Source organism: Lathamus discolor, chromosome 6 (genome assembly GCF_037157495.1).
Source record: "Lathamus discolor isolate bLatDis1 chromosome 6, bLatDis1.hap1, whole genome shotgun sequence".
Lineage (NCBI taxonomy): Eukaryota > Metazoa > Chordata > Aves > Psittaciformes > Psittacidae > Lathamus > Lathamus discolor.
In genome coordinates this window covers 1,881,959-1,905,983 of record NC_088889.1, presented here as the reverse complement: position 1 = coordinate 1,905,983, position 24,025 = coordinate 1,881,959, and the positions used below count along the sequence as shown (strand labels likewise).

The window sequence follows — 24,025 nt, the reverse complement described above, 5'->3', positions numbered from 1 at the left end:
CCTCAGACTGTGCTTGTGTGTGACAGTCCATCTCCAGACCTTCCCTTGCCTGCCTGTAACACAGAGTATTGATGTCTGCCCTGAGTCCTGTTTTCAGTCCTTCATGAGGAAGTTCTGTCCAGGCTCATCAATAAGCTGCCAGGTGAACAAGCACTATTTGGACTGCTCCAGCCTGCAATCAATTCTCTTTTGTACTATTTTGCCTTATTATGTGGCAGTCAGGACCCGTTGGAGCTGCTGTTTGTGCCTCTGTTGGGAAGTACACTGAGGTATGAAGTTCTCTGCCTGTAGATTCTTGTAACACTTCCTCCTCCTTCCCATATGGGGCAGATAAAGAGGAGTTCCTGTGTGTATCTTCCTTCTTTGTCATCACACATCCGTTTCTCTCTCCTCATAAGCTCAACTGGCCCCAGTGTTGAAGCTGCTCGTGCGAAATAGAGGGAGAATTGCAGGGTCCAGCAGACAGTGGCTGGAGAGGTGATGTGTGCAAGTGTTTGTGTCTCCAGCTTTCTGATGGGGTTGAGAAGGATGCTGGCTGGCTGGCTGGCTGCGGTCCAGCTTCTAGCAACAAAAGCAAAATGACTTCGGTAATGCAGCTCTCATGTGCATTTGTGGCATCTTTAGAAATGACACTGACAAATTGTGATTAATGATGATGGCTCTTAAAAGCTCTTGTACAGTGTGACCAATTTTAGCCAAGGATTGGAGAAAATAAACCTGTAAGTAGGAAAAGATCAAATTGAAGTAGAAACCACATGAAGCTGTTACATGTCAGGCCAGGTACATTCAGGAAGGTTTCATGCTGTTTATTCTGGACGGTGTTATGTCGGTGGCTTAAAATATGAAGGCAGCATCCATCATTTTGGCTCATTGTTCAACTTCTATGTCCATACAGGATTAATTGCACTTAGTCAGGAATGATACATAGAGTTTAGTTAGATCTATAGAGTTAAACCATTCAAGTTCTTGTTTAGTTCTCCAGTCTGGAAGAGCTTTCCATGCAGCAGGAAACCTCTTTTCAACCACACCTCAGGCTATTTCTGTAACTCCTATTTATTTTTAAAGGGTTGAGATCTGGATTTCAAAGGCCACCTGCATAGCCATAGCTCGGGGTGCTGGAGCATCCATCCCTCCTTTAGTTCCATGTTGATTCTGTTCCTCAAATGTAACACTTGGCATTTTTTATTACTTTTATCTTTTGCTTCAAGTTACCTACATCAACTAAAACCATGAGGTTACAGAATGAATAAGGAGTTTTGGTTATCTTGCAGCTGAAACTTCCTGTGTGAAGAATTTGAATACCTCAGCCTGTATCTTCTGTACCCTGTGTGCTGAGCTTCCTTCCTGGTCAAACTGAGAAACCAGACTGAAGCATCACACCCCAGGCAGCTGAGCAGGTTTGGGTTTTAGCACTTGGTTTCAAATGTTACGCCTTAAAATGGTGTGTGTTCTCCTCTCTGGTTAGGAGAGCACAGATGCTCAAACTGCTCAAGTTAAAAGGCTTTTCTTACCTGATTATATCTAACAAGACTGCAAAATAACAGCAGCTGGGGTTGGGGGCATTGGCTTAGATGAGGAAAGTTGCTTCTTGGTGCCTTGTGTCTGTTGACCTTTATCAGTGCCTTAGCTTGTGGTGCAGTTGGTGGTGGTGCTGCTTTACCACCATGTGTGCTAATCTTTAGCTGAAAGCTTAATTGAATGTTAAGCCACGTGTTTATGCTCCATCTAGTGATGTGGGTTAGAAATGTGGTGTAACTTGTAACTGCTGAGGGAATGGAAGTCATAGAATCATGGAATGGTTTGGGTTGGAAGGGACCTTAAAGCTCCTCCAGCTCCAGCCCCTGCCACAGGCAGGGACCCCTTCCACTGGAGCAGCTTGCTCCAAGCCCCTGTGTCCAACCTGGCCTTGAGCACTGCCAGGGATGGGGCAGCCACAGCTTCTCTGGGCACCCTGTGCCAGCGCCTCAGCACCCTCCCAGGGAAGAGCTTCTGCCTAAGAGCTCATCTCAGTCTCCCCTCAGGCAGGTTCAAGCCATTCCCCTTGGCCTGTCCCTACAGGCCCTTGTCCCAAGCCCCTCTCCAAGTTTCCTGTAGGCTCAGAACATGCTGGCTCTTGACATTCTCACTTAGCACATGATGTGCATTGGTTTTCCCCTCTACCTGGCTTGAGTGTAGCAACTGAAACAGCCACAGGGAGGACAAGCTGCTGGTGGTGCCTGCAAGTGCTCAGCGTTCCACTGTCTCTGTGATCAGCTGCTTACAGAGGACTCTGCCATTTCAGCCACGTGACGGGCCCTTTTGTCCCAGAGCCAGAACCTGCTTCTCAAACAGATGGAAAGCTTCAAATTCTAGAGATTTTTCAGCCCACACAAACCCTGACTGTTTCAGTGCTATGCTCTGGGGTGCTTGGTGCTTTGATCCTATGGATGGATGTTAGGAACCAGGCTGATTTCCTTAGAAATCTCTTCCTGGAAACAGCAGCTGCTGATTTATTTTGTTAAATCAGGGTTAAGTCTTGTCTGGGCTTGATTCATGGGAGCATGTTCTATGTTTTCCTGTTACGGGCAGGTATTGAAGTATCTGCTGGAAGCAGCAAAGTATGATGATGTATCATGTGATACATAGAGCAGAAATGTTTGTGGGATGACTCCAAAGAGACAAGGGGCTTTCTCACAGGATTTATCCATAGGATAAATTTTAACAGGTCACAGCTGTAAAGAAACATTCCTGTATTGCACCCCCATAAAGGATTTCTTCACCAAGAAATGTGATCTCAATTTGATCCTTACATTAAGTCCAGTTTTGCCTCTAACAATAATGGAAATGTCTTTGTAGTTTGACCAACCTGATGTTTACAGGGCAAAAAGAGATTGAGTGACATGAAAGGTGATGAGGAAGGGCCAAATCCCCAGCAGCTTAGGCTTTGATCATGAGTCCATGATCTGGTCTGATCTGATCCATGAGTCTGATCTGTGGCTCTCCTATGGCTTGATCCTGTAGCTGCCGTCAGCAGAGGTAGTTTGGATCCTCTGAAGCCAGAGGTGTCAGACAGCTTGAGCGGACTTCTGAGGAGAGGAAGTGTTGTCTCTTTAGAGCACTTGACAAAGCATTTGCTTGTTTTAGGGGATCCCTTACGGGATGTTTGTCCTCCTTGCTGTCTGCAGTGAATGGTTGTGAGTCATGGTAGACTCCGTTGGTGGATCAAATGGTTTAAATAGATTATTTTCCTGCAGCTCCCACAGGATTATCTTATAAAAATAGTGAGGAAAATGTGAACCTTCTGCTTTCCTCACCTTAGGTGCTGTGTGATGAGCTCTGCTCTTTGATCCTGGGTACCAGAGTGCTTTTGTGTGTTGCTGATGGAACAGCCCTTTTGGCTTTGTACAGTGTTCTCCACCGCCCTTAGCGTGGGGTTCTGGCAGTTCTGAGCTCCCTTGCAGGCAATCACAGCCACAGCAGTGAGCCAATGGGGCAATTCCAATAGGATTGAGTGCCACAACTCCTGTAAGAAGTTGCCTGCCTGCTGCATGTGTCACCAGGAAGCTGCACCTGAGTGTTGGGCTGTGTCTGGGTGCTGTGGACTGCAGAGTGCCCTCTGCTTTCTGGAAATCCTGCATTTCCTTAGGTAAACCCGTGCCTGGAGGCTGCCCTGAGTGTGTGGATGTCACAGGACAAATGGGAAGACCCCTTTGCAAATACTCGCTCTGTGTGATCCGAATCCATCTGAGCTCAGGCTGTACCTTACACCCAGCAATAAAGTGAAACCGAAGTCCAGACCCCAAAGGTGAGCTCATAAACTTCCTTCAGTTACACTGCAAGTTTGAGCAGCAGAGCCCCCAGTGGCCTCTGACAGTTGTCACCCTGAGAGCAGTGGCTGGGTCAGCCTGAAGATAAGGCTCCTTAAGGGGAGACCTTAGAGCAGCTCCAGTGCCTAAAGGGGCTCCAGGAAACCTGGAGAGGGGCTTTGGCCAAGGGCCTGTAGGGACAAGCCAAGGGCAATGGCTTGAACCTGCCAGAGGGGAGACTGAGCTGAGCTCTTAGGCAGAAGCTCTTCCCTGGGAGGGTGCTGAGGCGCTGGCACAGGGTGCCCAGAGAAGCTGTGGCTGCCCCATCCCTGGCAGTGCTCAAGGCCAGGTTGGACACAGGGGCTTGGAGCAAGCTGCTCCAGTGGAAGGGGTCCCTGCCTGTGGCAGGGGGTGGAGCTGGATGAGCTTTAAGGTCCTTTCCAACACAAACCACTCTGGGATTGTGACTTGTCCCTTGGCTGTACTTGAAGTTCAGTTTCCTCTCAGCAAGATGCCAATAACCCTGTTACAGCCTGTAATGACTCCAGTGATGTAGATCCCAGTGCAAGCTGTGACTTGCAGGGACAGGTCTGATGCTCTGTCACCCAGTGCAGGGAGGTGGGGCCTGGGCAAAGCTTTTAATGCCAGCTTGACTTTGAAAGGAGAAAAGTGATCTCCCTTCAGGGAGCTTGTTCCACCGTGGCCTGCTGGTCACTGTTACCTCTCCCTGTAGAGTAGAGTGGTCTCCATCAGTCCCCTGAGATAGCTTCATTACCCTCTGGCAGACAGGCACCTGGGAGTGCAGCATCACACACGTCTGTATGGTTGTTATCAGACCTGTATCTGATTTGTGAGCACAGAGCTGGTGTCACTTCAGTTGCAGCAGTACCCCAGCTCTTATGGCAGTGTTGTGACAGTAGTGCTGCTGTGGCACACTGCTGTCAGTGATCAGATGTTCCTTTGGCTTGTTTCTCTTGTATGACTCAAGCTGGATACAGTGTGTGTCTGTGTCTGTGATAGCGTTGTAGCCTCAGTGCTGCTTCCCCCCCTCTTTAAAGAGAATAGGCAACAGTTGATTGTGTCTACATCTAAACAGGAACCTCTTAGAATCAATTAGATTGGAAAGAACCTTTAAGATAAGCCCAACCATTCCCTGGCACTGCCAAGGCCACCACTAAACCATGTCCCCAAGTGCCACATCTTTTAAATACCCCCACATGTGGTGGCTCCACCACTGCTCTGGGCAGCCTTTTCCAGTGCACGACAACCCTTTTGGGGAAGAAATGTTTCCTAATACCTAGTCTAACCCTCCCCTGGTCCAACTTGAGGTCATTTCCTTTTGTCCTATTGCTTGTTCATATCTACTCTTGATGGAACTGGACCTATATAAACTAATAAGAGAAACTGAATTAGTCTTAAGAAAATACAGCATGGAATCTCATCACATGCAGCCCAACTTAATGGTAAGGCCTATAATTGGTAAATGCTGCATTAGGATTAGGCCCTTCCTGAGGAAGGCAGCCACAGAGCTCTTCCTCTTTTCCAAAAGCAGCAGTTTAAGGGCAGCAAGGAAAGGATGATATGAAAAACCCAAACCAAAGCAACCCACAAAACACAGAACCGCCTCATTTGTGGAGCAGAGTTGGCAGCAGTTCCATGACTGTTGCATAAAGAAAAGTGGTAACTCCTCCAAAGACAATATACAAAGCTCTTAACAGATGATCTTGAGCTGTAGCCACATGTTTGCTCTGTCAGTTCAGATTAACCAACTGTCAAGTGCTTTATTAACTGCTTGAGAGACTTAGTTCCTTCATTTTGAAAGCAGAGTCTCCACTGCCATCAGGGTATGTGTAGCGTGTGCATGTGCTGTAATCTCAGTGGCATTTTCAGCTTCAGTCATCTCCTTCTTGCTGTTCCCCTGTTTTGGGCTCTCAGACAAGTGCTAAACAATTATACTGGATAAAATTCCATAGGATACAGTTTTCTCCCATTTAAAAGCACTGAAATAGTCATTATGAGGGGAGGCACCAGATTTGCCAACCAGCAAGTCGCTAGTGCTGCCAGCTTGGCTGCAGAGATAGGAAAGGAATGGACTGGAGCCTAGTTGGTATAGTGTTATATATAGTATCATAGAATGGGTTGGAAAGGACCTTAAGGTCATCCAGTTCCAACCCCCTGCTGTGGGGAGGCTGTGTGTACATATATATATATACACACAAGCATATATATCTATATATATGTATCTGTTTATGCAATATATATGTGTATCTTGTAAGAGTACTTGTGGGTTTAGTATCAAGGAGGGCTTTAGAAACCTGGGTCTTCTCTTTAGCTACAGTAAAATAGGATGAAAGGCAAAATCGCTTCTTAATGCGTTATGGCTGTAGACTTAATTAGGAGTTTAGTATTAAATCAGTGTAAAAAAAGTGTGACCTCCTGTGTCAGGTGTGTCTGCAGCAGTGAAATGACCACGGACAAGGACAGGCTGTGTTACTTTGCATGTATTGACAAAAGTGCCACCAAAATTGGAAATGCTATCTGTCCTTTTGCAAATTGATAAAAAAAGCGTGATACAGAAATCTATCCATAGACAGCATGAGACTTGTACAGGCAAGACATTTATACATCCATCTACCCTCGGGTGAGCCACTCTTCCAACCCTCAGGAACATCCTCGTTTTCCTACTTCCCATTTTCAGCGCTGAACATTCGCTCCTAGAAAGGGAGAAGGAAAACACCAGAAGCTGAGGCAGGGTTGGGAGCTGAGCTTTAGCAATGCAGTTCACTGTGAAGTAGTTGTCAGTAACAGCAAGTTGTGGAGACCTCAGAGCAGCTTCCAGTGTCTGAAGGGGGCTACAAGGATGCTGGGGAGGGACTCTTCATCAGGGACTGCAGTGACAGGACAAGGGGTGATGGGTTCAAACTGAAACAGGGGAAGCTCAGGTTGGAGAAAAGGAAGTTCTTCCCTGTGAGGATGCTGAGGCACTGTCAGGGTGCCCAGAGACGAGGTAAATGCTCCATCCCCAGCAGTGTTCAAGGCCAGGTTGGGTGGAGTCTTGGGTAACACTTTCTAGAGTGACACAGCCTTGCCCATGGCAGGGGGGTTGGAACTGGATGATCTTAAGGTCCTCTCCAACCCAAACTATTCTGTGATTCTAAGTGCTAGCTCAGGTACCTTGGTGTGTATTTTTCCCCCCCAAAGCCACACAGTTCAGTTAATGCCCTTTGAAAGCCTCCCCATAAGCTGACACAGGACTTCCACATGGCCTGGGCTCTACTCGGATCTGCTTGTGGTGCCTCCTAGTGCCAAGTACAGACATGATTTACTTCCAGCTCCCTATCTAGAGATATTTACATATCTCCTACCACTACTGACAGCTTAAGAGTTTCAAATTAGACTTCAAGGCCTTTTCACTTTGACAGCAGTGTTATCTTGAGCAGCTGCCAGCCTTAAACACTGCCTTGGGCCTCAAGCACCTGGTGTGGCTGTAGACATCCGCATGAATTCTTTCTTGAGATGCAGGGAGGTTTTGCCACGCTCACTTCAGTTAGGTGGCCAGTTTGCAAGCTGCCTGTCCTACATAACATGTACCACCTGCACAGAAACCTGACCAGACTTGCTCACAGGTTCCTAATCCTTGGCCATACCACAGGGAGCTGCACGGTAGGAGCATGAGAGGTGGCAGTGGTAGGCAGGTAGCGTAAGCCAAGAGGGAATGGCTTTAACCTGCCAGAGGGGAGACTGAGCTGAGCTCTTAGGCAGAAGCTCTTCCCTGGGAGGGTGCTGAGGCGCTGGCACAGGGTGCCCAGAGAAGCTGTGGCTGCCCCATCCCTGGCAGTGCTCAAGGCCAGGTTGGACACAGGGGCTTGGAGCAAGCTGCTCCAGTGGAAGGGGTCCCTGCCCATGGCAGGGGTTGGAGCTGGAGGAGCTTTAAGGTCCCTTCACCCCAAACCACTCTGGGATTCTATGCTATAACATTTACCTTTAACATCCTCTCCAGCTTAATTGCATCTGCAGCAAACTTTCTGATCCCATCAGATAATTTCTCCACAGCCATTTGGTCTTCATTGTGGTGCCAGCGGAATGCCTTCTCATCCAGGTGGAGCTTCTTGAGATCAGATGCCTGAGCTGTGCAGCGGGACACAAAAGAGGGATAAAACCATCAGATTATCATCAAATAACCACCAGCTTCCTAAAACAGAAATGATTTAGGAAGGAACCAGCTCCAGCTGTTGAATCATTCCAATTTCCAACATGACTTGCTACAGGAGGACATTCTGGGATGCAGGACTGAAAGTGCCCCGATCTGGTTTTGGGAGAGGAAGAGAAGGTAACCTAGATACTCAGTTTCTCTTAAAACACAATGTTTATGTGCATGTTATTGTCTTGTATCTGCTTCCAAACGGCACTTTGAGGCCTATTACAAAGAATCATGCAACAGTCCTACTGCAGTGAGACTTTGTAAGCAAATATGCTGAACAATTTGGTCTTTGATCATCTAGCAAGTCCTTAACAAAAGCTCAATTGATAACACTCCTCCAGGCCAGCTCTGTCCTGTACCCAGCAGCCCATGGCTACACTGTGCACAAATCTCCTCTCCCGAGGTGTAAAGTAGCATTTGAAAAGGAACAACAGTGCAATGGGAATGTTCATTCAAAGCCATCATGGTACAGTATCACTAAGTCTTGCCTACAGTTCATTTCCAGAGTTTCTGGAGGGAAACCTCACCTTTTGGCATGTTTAGGGCCAATTCCATCACTGATGCCATATTAAGATCAAACCAGGTTTGTCATCTTTGCTAATGGTCAGTAAACTCTTATCCCAAGTGTACGATGTATAAACCTCCTCCTGCCCCCTCAGGAGAAGGTGCATGGTATTAAAACACAAGTCAGATCCCATCCTAATTCCAGTTAGCATCCTCAGTGTCACTCAAGACCCTAAAGAAGTGACTGGGTGGCAGTAGCAGCACTGTTGTAATGAGGCTACAGTGCTTTAGAGGGGGGGGTCAGGATTTACCCTTAGAGAAAGAACCACAGAGTTGAGGGGGACAACTCACTCAACACACAATAAGAAAAGGAGCCTGAGCAAGCCCCCTTTTTCCAAAAGCAGACTTACCCTCTTTTACACTGAGTGTGGGTGTTAACTTGACATACTCTTTGCTGAGCTCTGCCAAAAGCTTGGGTGAAATGGTGAGATAGTCACAGCCTGTCAGGGCTTTTATTTCACCGGTGTTTCGAAATGAAGCACCCATCACAATGGTTTTGTAGCCAAACTTCTTGTAGTAGTTGTAGATCTTGGTAACGCTCTTCACTCCTAAAAGGGAGAAATCAGCAGCTTTCAGGATGATACAACACAAGAGGGACATGGAGCTGCTGGGGTGAGTCCAGAGGAGGCCATGGAGCTGCTGTGAGGGCTGGAGCAGCTCTGCTCTGGAGCCAGGCTGAGAGAGCTGGGCTGGGGCAGCCTGGGGAAGAGAAGGCTCCTGAAGGGGAGACCTGAGAGCAGCTCCAGTGCCTAAAGGGGCTGCAGGGAACCTGGAGAGGGGCTTGGGACAAGGGCCTGTAGGGACAGGCCAAGGGGAATGGCTTGAACCTGCCCAAGGGGAGCTGGGAGGGTGCTGAGGCGCTGGCACAGGGTGCCCAGAGAAGCTGTGCCTGCCCCATCCCTGGCAGTGCTCAAGGCCAGGTTGGACACAGGGGCTTGGAGCAAGCTGCTCCAGTGGAAGGGGTCCCTGCCCCGCAGGGGCTGGAACTAGATAAGCTTTAAGTTCCCTTCCAACCCAAACCAGTCTGTGATGTACAAACAATCATTTATAACATGCCCAAACCCAAGGTGTTTTCACAAGGGGACTTGTGAATCAACTGCATTTTGATGAGTACCTATTATATGTTTAATGATACGTTAAAAGCTCACCTGGATCCTCTGAAGGTTCATAGCTTTTCTTGTCTCCATTTGCAACATACCAATCCAGGATACGCCCTACGAACGGGGAGATCAGAGTAACTCCAGCTTCAGCACAGGCAACTGCCTGAGCAAAGGAGAACAGCAAGGTCATGTTGCAGTGAATCCCATACTCTGCTTCCAGGACCCTGCAGACAGGGGGTTAAACCAGCAGTTTGCTCACCTACTGTCTGTTTTACTAAATAGTAGGTTAAACTATTAAGTTTCTTGAGTTACGTTAGGAATATTGCTCAGTTGAGAAGCTTTAAAGGTTTAAACTAACAGCAAGTGTTTGCTGCTGCCAGAATGTGCTTTATTAATGCTGTTCCTTGAAGCAAATGCAGACTCCTTAGTGTGACATTTCAGGAAACTCTTACTTGTGGCCTGGCGCTTGTATGAGCAAACTTCTCCTCTTTCAACACAAAGCTGCAGCACAGCACCTTCCTTGCTCACTGCACCCTAGTGACAGGCTTCCTGGTGCAGTGCTTTCAAAACAACTCCTTAGTTTAAGCATGGAATGTGTCTGGCAGGTGCCTGTGAGCAGGCAGAAGCATGCAATGAGTCAGCACACCAGGTACAGTACTTACTTGCCAGCCTGGATTCCTTCCCACGTTGAAGAGAGCTTGATGAGAATCCGATCCTTACCAATTCCTGCTTCCTTATAAAGGTCAATGAGGCGCCTGGCCCTTTGAATCATTCCTTCCTTATCAAAGGACAACCTTTGGAACAAGAGCAGGACTGCTTAAAATTGACTTTTAAATGCTCTCCCCCCAAACCCCACTGAAAAACATTGTCTTGTTTTATTAGTTATATGCCAATAGTGTGTTTCTGTTCTCAGAGATGCTTCCTCAGCCCATCAAGTAGGTGTTTGACAGCACCACTGCTCCTTGACTCAGAAGATCCACAGCTCCAGATGGTTTTCCTTGAGAATGTTATAGATTTCCTCCAGTTTTCCCCAATGAATGCAGGAGCTGAGCATTAGAAGTGACTTGGTAGTGAGTAGTTAACAGATAAACCCTATGTGAGTCTTGAAAGAAACTGTGCAAACAGATCTCTTGTCAACTAGGAAGACATCACACAGAAGAGAATAAGTGTACTGGAAGCATGAGGCTTCCCTTGCTTAAGGAGCAAGGGAAGATGACAGAAATCCAGACTCAGCATTTCTTGATCTCATGCAGTTTTGTCACAGAATCAAGCAGGAAATCCATGTTCTAACTAAACATTAACAACATAAACTCTTGCTAATCTCAAACAGGGAGCTCTCTAGTCAAGAACATCTTTCTCCAACTCACATCATGTCTCTTTTTGCCTGTACAAATCTCCAGGGTAACCCAGAGGGAAAAGAGCCAACCTTGCATCCACCTCTGTGGACACACGCCCAGGTATCCGCTTCAGTATTTCAGCTCCAAAGAGCACAAAAAGTTTGTCACAAGCATTTTTGATCTGCTCCTCTTCTGACCTGGAAAGCACAGAGAGCAAAAGCATTTCGATGAGGGGGAGGAGAAGAAAATGTGCATTCACGCCTTGCCATGGATCTGAAGATCTAATTTCATAGCCCATTTAACATTAAGCTCCAGAGTTCAAACAGCCACTTCTCTGCTCCGTGTTTAAGTGCCACCCTCCCTGCACCACCAGCAGTGTTACCTTTGGACACTGTCTCCTATAATGCTGTCAACTCCAGAGTGTTTCCCTAAGCAGCACGAGAAGGCCACGTGTGAACTGGTGCTTCAAAGCACATCCAAAATGAGCACAAGAAGTTCTGTCTTTAAGGATTAAGGCTTTTTTTGGGGCAGGAGATACACCCATGAGGGGAAAACCCCAGTACACTGCTTGTACTAAAGACTATTTGTATAAATAAGGTGTCTTAGACATCTATGGAGATAAAAACCCCCTTAGTTACCCGCCAAGCTTCTTCCCATAGGCAACAGCATCATCCACCAGTTCCTGGTAAGCTGGCATCTGAGCAGCAGCTAGGATCAGAGAGGGGTTTGTGGTGGCATCCAGGGGCTTGTACTCATCAATTGCTAGAGAAATAAAAAGAGCCTGTTTAGAACCAGGAGCAGGGCTGAGCAATTCTAAAGGCGTTTGCTCCAGTGTGTGTAAATACAAACCCTCGTGGCTGTAGGGTTGTAGTGTTCATGCTGGAGCAGATGAGTGCAGGGTGATGTTTAAATGCTGCTGCCTGAAAGCTTGTGCCACAAGGGCCATGAAGGTAATGGAGCTACAACAGTGAGGTGCAGCAGTTTGCTCACTGCTGCCCATGTCATGGAAAAGACAGATGAGAAGTGGTACTCATTTTCAACTTCCATCAATCCACATTGTATTCAGCAGCACAGCCATGTTCCAGGAATCACAGTGGGGAGGTGAAGACAAGGGGATCTTTCTTCCCTCTGAGCAGCTGTCTACAACTGCTTGCACCAGAACTCCTCACCAGCCAGGCTCCAGCAACTTTTCTTAGTGCTCTTGAAGCTTTCAAAGAGTTGCAGACTATTTCTTAGCATCCGTTCTTGTAATTCCTATGTACTCCCTTCTGTACAGAAGCTATTTCACCCATTGGTTTTCCTTAAGCCCTGGGCTACACCTCTTTGAGGGGACAGCCACTGTTTGCAGGAGCAGGCTGTGACCTCGATGTGTGGCCCTCGTCACAGCCAGGCTGCCTGGCATGCAGAGCCTGACTCAGCAACCAGGGCAGAGTGGGAGCCTCTGCAGGGCCCTCCAGCGATTCCTGCTCCCAAGCTCCCTGGTTAGCAGAGCTAAACATCAAAACCAACAGAATGTTCATAACTGGCTCATTTTCCTCAGGGATTTTAGGTGAAACCCCAAGTTTGAGAGTGCAACCTCATGTTTGAGTCATAAAAGTATTGTTTTTCCATAGCTCCCTCCCGGGCAACAATTGTGATCCTGGAGCCAGTCCATTCCGCACAAACAGGTCCTTCAAAACACGCTTTAATTCACACGGGTATGGCTTAAAATAAAGCAGGATGCGAACAAAAGCCAGTCCTGGATCACAAGCACAGTTTTAGAGAAGTGTATGTTGGCTGTTGGTTACTTCTTTCCAGCATTGCAGCATCTGAAGGGTCTTGTGGGTGTCTGGCAACAGGCACGGTGACCTCATGAAGCCTGTCACCAGGAGTTCCTGGTTCTCCCCACCACCAGGAACTGGGTGAGCGAGAGTTGTGCCATCAGGGATTGACCTGAAGTCCATGCGCATGTTGGGATGTTCCAGGGAGTCAGATGCTGACTGAAGCCTTGTCCAGACAGTCCGGAGGACCCACAACAGGGATCAAGTGTAAAACTGCTTCAAGGAGTCTTCAGTCCCTGAAGACAAGCACCCCCTTGGCCATCACAAGGATGTTTTCACAGCCGGGGTAGGCAGGTTTGAAATCCATGCCCCATCCCTGGCAGTGCTCAAGGCCAGGTTGGACACAGGGGCTTGGAGCAAGCTGCTCCAGTGGAAGGGGTCCCTGCCCGGGGCAGGGGTTGGAGCTGGAGGAGCTTTAAGGTCCCTTCCAACACAAACCATTCCAACACAAACCATTCCGTCACTCCATGAATTTGCTGGGCTCTAGCCAGGTTTGTTGCCACTCCAAAGCACACAACAAAGGCTGAAGTTATCTCACAGCGCTTCCAGCTCTCCCGATGGTTGATGAAGCTGCATCCGTGCTCCCATCCCTTTGTGCTACCGTGCTTCTCTCCGGTCAGACCGGCACAAACGAGTCACAGTTTCTCCGTAGCACTCGACACCAAGCAAGTACCAGCCGTGCGGGACCTGGCGGCAGGGTCAGTGCCTGCACACACGCTCAGCACCGTGGGGCGCGTGTCCCTGTGTGCTCCTAATCCTGAATTCGCCGCTGTGAGCCGGTGCCGCTCGGGACGGTTCATCCAGCGCGGGGGGGGATTAGCGCAGCAGCAGCAGATAACCGCTGGCCGCCGGGGGGGGGGGGGGGGGCACGGCAGGATCCAGGGGAGGGATTCTCCAAGTCCCATGTCCCGGAAAACCCCCGTGATGTGGAATTAAAACCATCCAAACCCGAGCCTTTCCCCCCCCCCCCCAGCGTTTAGGTAACGGAGCCTTTCTCAACGCCGGACACCCCCCTGCCCCAGGGTGGTTCGCTCCCCCTCCGCTGCTCGCCCCTTGGGCCGGGCGCGCCCACTCAACACCGGGCGGGAGGGAGGAAAGCAGTGACAGCCCCCCCGCCTCATACCCCTCGCAGCCTCTCACCGTTGAAATCCCCGGTGTCCGCCACCACCGTGGTGTGGTGCTTGAGCTGGTCCAGCACCGACTCCATCTTCTGCCGCTTCACGGGGGACACCGACATGATCCACGGGGCGTGCGGGACGCGGACTCGCGCCGTCTATGAGGAACCCGAACGGGAGCCGGCCAGTGCGCGCACCCGCCCCTCGCTCGCTCCCGACACCCGCAGCCAATCGCATCCCAGGAGGGAGGTGGCGAGCCAATCAGGAGCGCGGAGGTAAGACGGGCGAGACTGGGAGGAGCCAAAGGAGGAGAGACGGGAGGAAGGGAGTCGCTGATTGGGCGGCTCGTGAGGGCCGGTGGTCACCGTGGTGACGGGGATGCGGCTGCCCCCGCTCGCCATTGCCCCCCGCGTCGTGATGGCGGCCGGTACCCGGGGCTGCTGCCCGCTCCGAGGGTCCCTGCTGCCCCTGCGAACCCCCCTTGGGGCCTCCTCACCCCCGGGCGAGCCGCCTAAACTGCCCTCAGACCCCGGTTACCGTTGGGGCCGCGCCGCTGCAGGGCTCCGCCGGGACCCAAGATGGCGGCGGGACGGTGCCTGAGGCGTTGGCCCCGTTCGGCGGCCGTGAGGAGAGGCTCGCCTGGGTTAACCGGTTGCTGGAGCTCAGCGGTGCGTTTCCTCCCTCGCTGTTGTGGTAGGGCTTGAAAGCGGCTTGTGAGCCAGGGCCCCAGCCTGCTCTGCCGTGTGGAGAGCCCCTACCCCGGCAAGGCACGCACCGTTGGGCACACAGGGCTGTTTATCCACCTAAGCCTCATTTGAGGGAAGGCAATGCTGTTAACAGGGGTGTGATTCCAAACGGGAATGTTGCCGAATCTGCCACTTGGCTTTTAAGCAGGAGCTCTTTGGATCACGCTGTTCCCCTCATTTGGCTTGGCTTGTTCTCAGCTGTGGAAGCTGCCATGGTAATTTCCCTCCCTGATACACGGGAATATGCGTTTGTACAATCTTCTGGTGCTTTGTTCTACCCAAAGGGAGGACAATGGGAAGAGGCGTTGGGTTTGAGTCCTGTTTGGATCCTGTCACTGCGTAGGAAACGTGTTCTCATTGCCTCCAGAGCCCTTTGCCAAGGGATAAGACAGGCTCCTTTGTACATCCCTTCCCTTTGCTTTGTTCTCGGCCCTGCATTAGCTGGCATTGCCCATTTTCAGCTTGCCAGTGCGAAATGTAGCCTTGGGCGCTGCGTGTGTTGGCTCAACTGCATGTTCTAGAGCTATGAGGAATCTGTTCTTCAGGATGATGAGCGAGGAGGGGATGTTTTGGGTTCAGCCGGAGCTTTCCCAGCACTTGATTGGTACCACAGGTGGGATTTTCACCTGCCCCTGCTTTCAGACAGGAATGATTATCAAGGCTCTAACACCCTTCCTTTGAATGGCATTCCCGCAGGAACACAAGGAAACAGTTTCAGGTACTCCACTGGGTATCTCAGTCTCACAGTGACATTAACCTGCCAGAGGGGAGACTGAGATGAGCTCTTAGGCAGAAGCTCTTCCCTGGGAGGGTGCTGAGGCGCTGGCACAGGGTGCCCAGAGAAGCTGTGGCTGCCCCATCCCTGGCAGTGCTCAAGGCCAGGTTGGACACAGGGGCTTGGAGCAAGCTGCTCCAGTGGAAGGGGTCCCTGCCCGTGGCAGGGGTTGGAGCTGGAGGAGCTTTAAGGTCCTTTCCAGCACAAACCAGGCTGGGGTTCTGTGAAAAAACAGTCCTTAAGAACTGCTTTTGTGTTTTACAGAATCACAGAATGGTTTGGGTTGGAAAGGACCTTAAGATCATCCAGTTCCAACCCCCCCGCCATGGGCAGGGACACCTCACACTAAACCATCCCACCCAAGGCTCTGTCCAACCTGGCCTTGAACACTGCCAGGGATGGAGCACTCACAACCTCCCTGGGCAACCCATTCCAGTGCCTCAGCACCCTCACAGGAAAGAATTTCCTCCTCAGATCCAATCTAAACTTCCCCTGTTTCAGTTTTAACCCGTTACCCCTTGTCCTGTCACTGCAGTCCCTGATGAAGAGTCCCTCTCCAGCATCCCTATAGGCCCCCTTCAGGTACTGGAAGGCTGCTCTGATGTGTCCAGGCAGCCTTCTCTTCTCCAGAGAAAGTGAAAGACACAGAGCCCGAGTTATAAGTATAACTTAGCTATTTTAATAAATCTTATACAGTGCATGGTTGTATAATTTTATCCTTTGTTCAATTACATTAATGTACAGTACATTATAGCTTTATCTGCAGGCAGTACAAATATAACAGATGCACAGCTCAGTCATATGGAGATTTTAAAAGTGACTTCTGCATAAAGTCTACTGATACATTTATGTTATGAAATGCCCCCGTGGCTCCCAGCTTTCCACCTCTATTAGAATCCCAAGTAACTCTTAATTCTGTGTGATTTCCCTTCCTTTATACCCATAGCCCAGAATGGTGCTGTGTTCCCTACCTCACCATTTGGTTTTGTTTCCATTTTAGAAGAGATTCAGCCTCCTGTGCTTCAACACCTGCTTCCCATCTCCACCCGAACCCAGCGCCAGGGCTGCTCAGGAGGATTGGCCTCTTCATCCCTCCCTGACAAGGTGAGTGCCCTTTGCCAATTCCAGCTGCTGCAGTGAACCACTGACTAAACCATGCTCCTCCCCTGTGAGTTCCCTGCCTGCACCCCCCTCCTGCTGGTGCTAACCATGTCCTATTTCAACATGAGGAAAAGATACACTTTTTGGAAGAACAAGCCCAAAACTGAGAGGTGCATCAGTGTTCTCAGACTGAGACACATGTTCCCCAGTCCCTGCTTCACAGCAGCATGGCTTTTCCTATTAAATGTGCAAAGACTTAGGCATCTGCTTAGGCTTTAAAGGAGCTGGGACCATTGACAGCGGGTAAAGGAAAGCACATGTGTGTCTTTGTGGAGTCTGGACCTGACTTCCCATTCAGCCAAAGTTAAGGGGTGTGAATGAAGGAGGAGACAAAGTGTTCATGGTCTGTGAGCAGCTCCTGTAGATGTGTTTGCTTTGCTGCAAGTCGGTTTGGAAGTAAACTCCAGATCTAAATGCAGTCTGTGCCAATCTTGCTGTGGGCAGGAAATCAGACAGGTGCTTGTTTGAGCTTTTAAAGCTTTGATTAAATTACTGGTGCATAATCCCTTAATTTTGTCTCTAGGGAAAGGGATTTTTCCTTATGCCTATTTTGGATTGTAAGAATCAGGGGGTACTTCACTAGATACATGTGCATCTGCACATAATGTTATTAAGAAAACCAGGAAATGAAGAGCAACAGCCTCTGTTAAATTAATTTCTTTTTTTTTCTTGTGGCCATTTATTCTGTATTAAACCCCTTTTGCAGGGTTTTTATGTGGTTTTAATGTGCTTTTGTTTCTTAAGTTGTTTAGGAAGCATTTCAGATTGCTCTTGGCAATGAAAACGTGAAGGTGGGGACGAGGTTGGGAGCAAATAGCAGGGGCTTCTCTTCAGCTTGTCTCAGGCCTGGCTTTGGCAGTGCTGCAGCTCTGTGGCACAGGATCAGTGCCAAGGTGATGGGCTGCATGGCTGCCCTGAGCCCTGGCCTCTGTGCAGGCAGGGATGAGCACAGGATCATAGAATGGTTTGGGTTGGAAGGGACCTTAAAGCTCATCCAGTTCCAACCTCTGCCACAGGCAGGGACACCTTCCACTGGAGCAGCTTGCTCCAAGCCCCTGTGTCCAACCTGGCCTTGAGCACTGCCAGGGATGGGGCAGCCACAGCTTCTCTGGGCACCCTGTGCCAGCACCTCAGCACCCTCACAGGGAAGAGCTTCTGCCTAAGAGCTCATCTCAGTCTCCCCTCGGGCAGGTTCAAGCCATTCCCCTTGGCCTGTCCTTACAGGCCCTGGGGAGGGACTTTTTACAAGGGCCTGAAGGGACAGGACAAGGGGGAATGGCTTTGAAAACTGAAAGAGGGAAGGTTTAGATGAGACATTAGGAAGAAATTCTAATGTCTTCCTACTGCTGAGCCTTAGCTCACCTATTTGCAGATTCAAATCACTTGGATCCTGCTCATTGTGTAATGAAAGCCCATTGCCACTGTTTGAAGACAGTACTAACTGGTGCAGGAAGGAAGCAGCCAGTCTTAGATCCCAAGTGCTGCAGTTAATCCAAGAGGGGGCATGGGGGCACAGAAGGAGGACAGCGAGTTCTCACAGAGTCTCTGCAGGGCCATGGAGAAAGAAATGCAAAGTGAGGGGGAAAAGACTTACTTCTATGGTCCAGACTAAACATTCAGGCTGGCTCATTCCCTGTGTGTGCCATGCTCTTCCCAAGCCATGCCAGCAAGGGGGGTTAGAGCAGGGAAAGCCCTATGAGGAAAGCTTTGTGGGCTGTTTCTAGCTCAAATCCAGCCATTATCTGACATTCAGCCACGTGTGTGAATTCTCTTCTGCTCTGTTGCATGCACATAAAATTTCAGTATAAAATATATAGTTATATAAAAAAAAAAAATACTCCATGCAATATTAAAACACCTTTCCCAATGGAACATGGTCTTACTGCCTACCCTTCTCACCAGTGTTCATGAAAGTGTCACTTTGATGGCAGTTGCACACTAAGTGCTGCACTGCTGTCCCTCACCTGGAGCAGGGGTCGTTGCTGCCATTCCCTTTTCCTGCACTACTAGGACTAAGAGCTCAACTAAAGCGGAGAGTTTAATTAGCAGAATCAATCCTTTCCTGGCGGCGCTTCATGATCTCCTGCAGCTCGGACTCCCCTCTGCTCTTCTGGAATGGAAACAGAACAGGAAGGTTGAATTAACTGCAGCTTGAAGTTCAAAGTATAGTATTTATATGCTGGAAGAATAGAGCTGTTTTCAAAGGGGTGAGTGATACCAGTGAGAGGGGCAGGTTCATCAGTGGAAAGAGGGTGATGTGGGGCCTTTTGCTTACAAAACTTAATCAGCATTTAGTGGTTGTGTGGTTTTTGGTTGGTTGTTGGGGGTTTTTAAGTTGTATTTCATGAGATGTGTGTTTAATGGGGTACATGCCACTGGTGGTACAAGCACCCATTCAGGTAGGAACTGTCCCAAAAGCTAACTTACCTCCAGCTGGTTTTTCTCCACGGTGATTTTACTGTAGACTCTGTTGCCCTCATCACCACACACCTTCTTCAGCTCCTCCCTGTTGAGGGAGAAGAGCTGGGCTCCAGTGAGGATCCCAAGGTGTTCCACTGTCCTGGGAAGACACAAAGTGAGATGGTGGTTGTGTTACGCATGGCCTCTTGCCAAAGGTGAGGAGTCAGAGATCAAAGGGCTTGGAGCAGGTGATGTGCAGCTCCTACACCAGAAGTTTATCACACACAAGGCCCTGGGGCTGTGCCAGGGTGGCAGCTGTTGGGTAACCCAAGCTCTTGGCAGGGATGACAGGACATCAAGCCATGAGGAGTAGGTGAAGCCACGTGTCACCCTGGCACCCACTGTGTACCCAGCCTACGGGCATTGCAGTGATTTCACTCCAACCACAGCATGTTTGGGGAGCAATCCTGGAGCTCCTCTTGGCTCCCTGTGCAGAGTGTGGGTTGTAGCTCCTAACCCTTTACCTTGAACAGCTTTTTGGTCCTCTGCTGGTGGCTGAGGAGGGTCTGGCTCTTCCTCTCTAGGACAGCTTAGAATCACAGAGTGGTTTGGGTTGGAAGGGACCTTAAAGCTCATCCAGTTCCAACCCCCCTGCCATGAGCAGGGACACCTTCCACTGCAGCAGCTTCTCCAGAGATAAGCAGTCACCTGGAACTGGCACTCCAGGCCATGCGCTTAGTTACTTCACCAGTTATTTCTCTCAAAGCTCAGTGCTCTGAACTGGGTAACTGGGACCAGACAAGCACCAGTGGCAGGATGTTGTGCCATGCAGGGCTGTGAGTTGTGGGAATAAGCAAGACTGTTCCTTTATTTAGCTGCACATAAGGTCTTTTGCTGCATTGCAAGGCAAGGTTTACTTGATAGTGTAGAAGGAAGGGAGTAAGTCTGTGCTCTGGATTGGATATGATATATTAAATATAGCCTGGATTTAATATGCTTGAAATCTGATTTGCAACACAGACTCTGTAAGTAAATATAAGTGACTTCTAATCCAGCTGAAACGTTGCAAGCTGCCTCCCCCACTCCTTTCTACATGAAGGACCAGCATTTCATAGAGCAGTAAACTGGATCTTACTCTTTGCTGAATGACTTTGCCTCCAGCCAAGCTTTGACTTCTTCAGTGCTGGACTCGAAGGTGAGGGGCACAAAAACCTGCTGCGGCTTTTCCACTTTGAAATTCCGATGAGGAGGCTGGATTTTGTTGTTTGTGATCTTCTTTAGCAGCTCATCGTTCAGCTCATCCATTTGATGAATCAGTTCTGGGGAAACATGGCACAAGGTAGAGAGTAAGGGAAGGAAATCAAGCGTTCAGTCAGAAATCCTGTGAAATCAATGTGTTTGTGGGGAGACTGTGAGGAAGAGCAGATGTGGCTCAGCATTTTTATCAACTCTCTAGATACACCAAAGGAAAGTGCTTACTTTTGTATTTTAGTTGTAAAGAACAGGCTTAAGTACTTTGTTAGAGCAATAGGTTGAGCAATGACATTCTGACCTTCGAATTTCCATCAGGAGCAAACTTGTAAATGAGCCCACTACAGCTTTGGAGGCTGGCAGGCCTCCACAGGGAGCATCCTGTGGGAATCTGCCCTTTCTTCCCAAGCCAACACTCTCCACTTCCTTTGGCTTTTGGAACCTCACTTTCTCTTTGGGAGAAACTTAGATTTCTGCAGTTCTTCTCCAGAGTGATGGAGAGGAGAAATCACCAAATAACAACCGAGTGCTCATTGTTCACACAGTGATCACTGAGGCTAAAAAGCTGCTGAAGGGTTTCTTGCAGGGCAACTGTCTGAGATTTTGGCCTCATTGCTTCAGCTACATCCATCGTGGTGACTGGAGAGTCTTGGAACAAGTGTTCCTGCTCCTGGGAGACATTAAATCCCTGGCTTGCTGTTAACCAGCATCAATATCACTGTATAATTTCTAGAGGAAGGTATATTCTCTGTCCAGGTACATACAAACATACTCTGAGCTGTCTTATTTAATGAGCACATAAGTAAGTGGAGATTGCTCTGGTGTGCAAGAGGAGAGCTCACATGTGCAGAGGCATTTGCTTTTAGCCAACAGAACTACACCACCAACCAACCTGCCTAGGCAGTTCCTGGTCAAAAGCACTTGTTGAGTGTTGTATTTGTCAACATAATAGAAAGATGCTTTGGTAAGGACACATGCATTTTGGTTTTGTGACTGGTGTCTGTCCTGGGTGCTGGGAAAGACCCATATTTTCACCTGTTTTCATTGAATCCCAGCCTAGTTTGGGTTGAAGGGACCTTGAAGCTCCTCTGGTCCCAACCCCTGCCGCAGGCAGTGACGCCTTCCACTGGAGCAGCTTGCTCCAAGCCCCTGTGTCTAACCTGGCCTTGAGCACTGCCAGGGGTGGGGCAGCCACAGCTTCTCTGGGCACCCTGTGCCAGCGCCTCAGCACCCTCCCAGGGAAGAGTTTCTGCCTAAGAGCTCAGCTCAGTCTCCCCTCTGGCAGATTCAAGCCATTCCCCTTGGCCTGTCCCTACAGGCCCTTGTCCAAAGCTCCTCTCCAGGTTTCTTGTAGATTTTATATGTATATAAATTGTATATTTTGTATATATAATTGTATATTTTATATATATACAGATTTATATTGTAGCTGACCTTGTTTCTTCTGTTGCTAACTTCTCCTGTTCATCACCTCATTCAAAAGACATAAACCCACCACACCAACCAGCACAAGTTTGCTCAAGGGTGTAAACCTGATGTGATGGTGTCTTTGCTCCCGCTGGTGCTGTGAAGTGGTGATAAGGGAGAAGGTCCCATTCCCTGATGCCTGGTGTTGCTGTTGTGGTTTTGCTTTACTTTGTCATCTTCCTCTTTGTGAGTTACTTTGTTCCCTTCAGGCTATTGAAATAAGGAAATTGCCCTGCAACTTAGCAGCAGGGTGGGGTAAAGCCACATGAGACAGCAGGGGTCAATGGGCCCCCACAACCTGCTTCTGGGAATGAGGTTCCTATTTTTCCTGCCCCTCGGTAGCCATGTGCTTTCTTCCTGTTGCCCTTCATTGTTGTCTGATGTGGAAGGCCAATTCTGTGAGTACCTACAATTTGAACGTTGGGTTTGAGCCCTGCTCCTTCTACTTTTCAGTCTTCTGCTACTTGTAATAAGGAATTCACTGATTCCATTCCTCAGAGCTCCAGCTTTTGCTGGACAGCTAAATAGAAGCAGCAGGAAGCATGAGCTGGGAGTGAGCAGCACACTCAGCCAGTGTCACTTTTTCCATGGAACTCCTAAAGACTGTGGAGAATAACTTGGTGTTATTAATAGGTATGTGTCTGTGATGCTTGTGTTGTGGGGCTTTCCGTCATCCCAAAATGGCTTTGACTTACAGGAGTCCACAGCAGCTGAACAAGGGCTGAATCCTGATTGTGGCCTTGGGGAAACAGCTTGCTATGGGTGTAGGGAGGGATGTGAATGTGGTACATGGCAGATCTGCTGCCAGGGGTTCACTGGAACCACATGAAGGCACAGGACTGGTGGGTGCTGCGTGTGACAGCAGACAGGAGCAAAGGAATCCAGAGAAAGGGAAGACCTGGATGTGTGTGTTTGTTCAGCCACACTGAAATGTTTTTGCTGGGAAAGGCAACTCTCCCTAGGAGGAGGAAGGCCGAGCTGGAAGGAGGGTTAAGGTGCTTGTCCCAGGCTGCCTGAGAGCCTGTGAGGCCTCAGGACTGCTCTGTTGGCTGTTGTACAACCTGGAAACTCCCCCAAAACCACTGCTGGCCTAATGCTTATCACTAAAAGCTGCAGGTACTCCTTGTGCAGAGCCTTATGAGAGGGAACACACTTGGGTAGGTCTGGTTACACATACACAGTGACCAAAATAGTGACCAGGCTATGGTAAAACCTGGGACTGAGAGTGAGCAAAACCAAAAGCATGTGCTTACAGAGACTTTTCAACTAAGCCCCAAAATGCAAGGCCACAGTGCCACGTTCTCTGGCTGCCTGAGGCTGCTGTGTGACATGTGCAAGGTGCCTGATGCTGGGAGCGTGGTGAGGGACACACTGAATCCCAGCCTGGTTTGGGTTGGAAGGGACCTCGCAGCTCCTCCAGCTCCACCCCCTGCCATGGGCAGGGACCCCTTCCACTGGAGCAGCTTGCTCCAAGCCCCTGTGTCCAGCCTGGCCTTGAGCACTGCCAGCGATGGGGCAGCCACAGCTTCTCTGGGCACCCTGTGCCAGTGCCTCAGCACCCTCACAGGGAAAAACTTCTGCCTTAGATCCACCCTAAATCCCCCGTTTCAGTCTGAAGCTGTTACATACGTTCTTTGGCGTCCTGGGGAGAGTTACGGGATAACATTTCACTTCCCCATTTATCCCCAGCGTAGCTGGCAGGCAGCTTGTGAGTTGGGCTGGATGGTCCATATCCTCTGGGGCTCAGGTCTCCTTTGTACCTCTGGTTGGACTGGGTGATAAGAAAGGGGGAAAAAAAGATGTGTGAGATCTTTTATGGCCATTTTTCATTTTCTTGAACTTTTTGCCTCCCACCCACAACAGCAAATAGAGGAATAAATCACTGTGCTCTCCCTGTGCTGATCCAGGGCTGCTCAGCTGAGGCTGGTGAGACTCAGGTGGAGCTGCATGGAAGAAGTTCATTTCTGGGGTCTCACAGAACCCAAAGGCTGAGAGAAGGCATTTGCACCCCCAGAAAACATGTCACACTTGTCGCACTATTTTCTGCTTGTTTACTATGCTGTAGATGGCTATGCTCACACGTGCGACTCAGCCCTTCAGCCTTTTGCTGTGCAGAAATCACTGCTCACAGGGCTTCCTTGGGGATGGAGAGCATGGGAAGCAAATGACTTTCATATGAAACCAAGCACAAAGCCCATATGAAGCTAAAGCATCACTGCTCTGGTGACTGATGTGAAGTGGCAGCACTGCCAAGTGCCTGGAGCAGTTTGGAAAGAGTTTCTTGACACTTTGGTTGAACTAAC

At 49.3% G+C, this 24,025-nt stretch overlaps 2 protein-coding genes across 2 annotated transcripts in view; both read right to left on the bottom strand.

The window, feature by feature from the left end:
* Positions 1–6,271: 6,271 nt before the first annotated feature.
* On the bottom strand, positions 6,272–14,132 carry TALDO1 (transaldolase 1). Its single transcript, XM_065685165.1, has 8 exons — positions 13,948–14,132; positions 11,626–11,749; positions 11,077–11,184; positions 10,313–10,444; positions 9,699–9,874; positions 8,901–9,098; positions 7,768–7,913; positions 6,272–6,499 (listed from the first exon to the last, which is right to left on the bottom strand). The coding sequence occupies exons 1-8, from the start codon at positions 14,042–14,044 to the stop codon at positions 6,467–6,469; spliced, it is 1,014 nt and encodes a 337-aa protein (XP_065541237.1). The 5' UTR covers positions 14,045–14,132; the 3' UTR covers positions 6,272–6,466.
* Positions 14,133–16,099: 1,967 nt separating this feature from the next.
* Positions 16,100–24,025, bottom strand: part of EPS8L2 (EPS8 signaling adaptor L2) — a 63,206-nt gene continuing 55,280 nt past the window's right edge. The window contains exons 18-21 of the mRNA XM_065686506.1: positions 23,352–23,493; positions 20,140–20,323; positions 19,032–19,164; positions 16,100–18,714 (exon numbers count right to left, since the gene is read on the bottom strand). Coding sequence (XP_065542578.1) covers positions 18,643–18,714; positions 19,032–19,164; positions 20,140–20,323; positions 23,352–23,493 — 531 coding nt within the window. The 3' untranslated portion in view covers positions 16,100–18,642. The remainder of the gene's footprint in view (positions 18,715–19,031; positions 19,165–20,139; positions 20,324–23,351; positions 23,494–24,025) is intronic.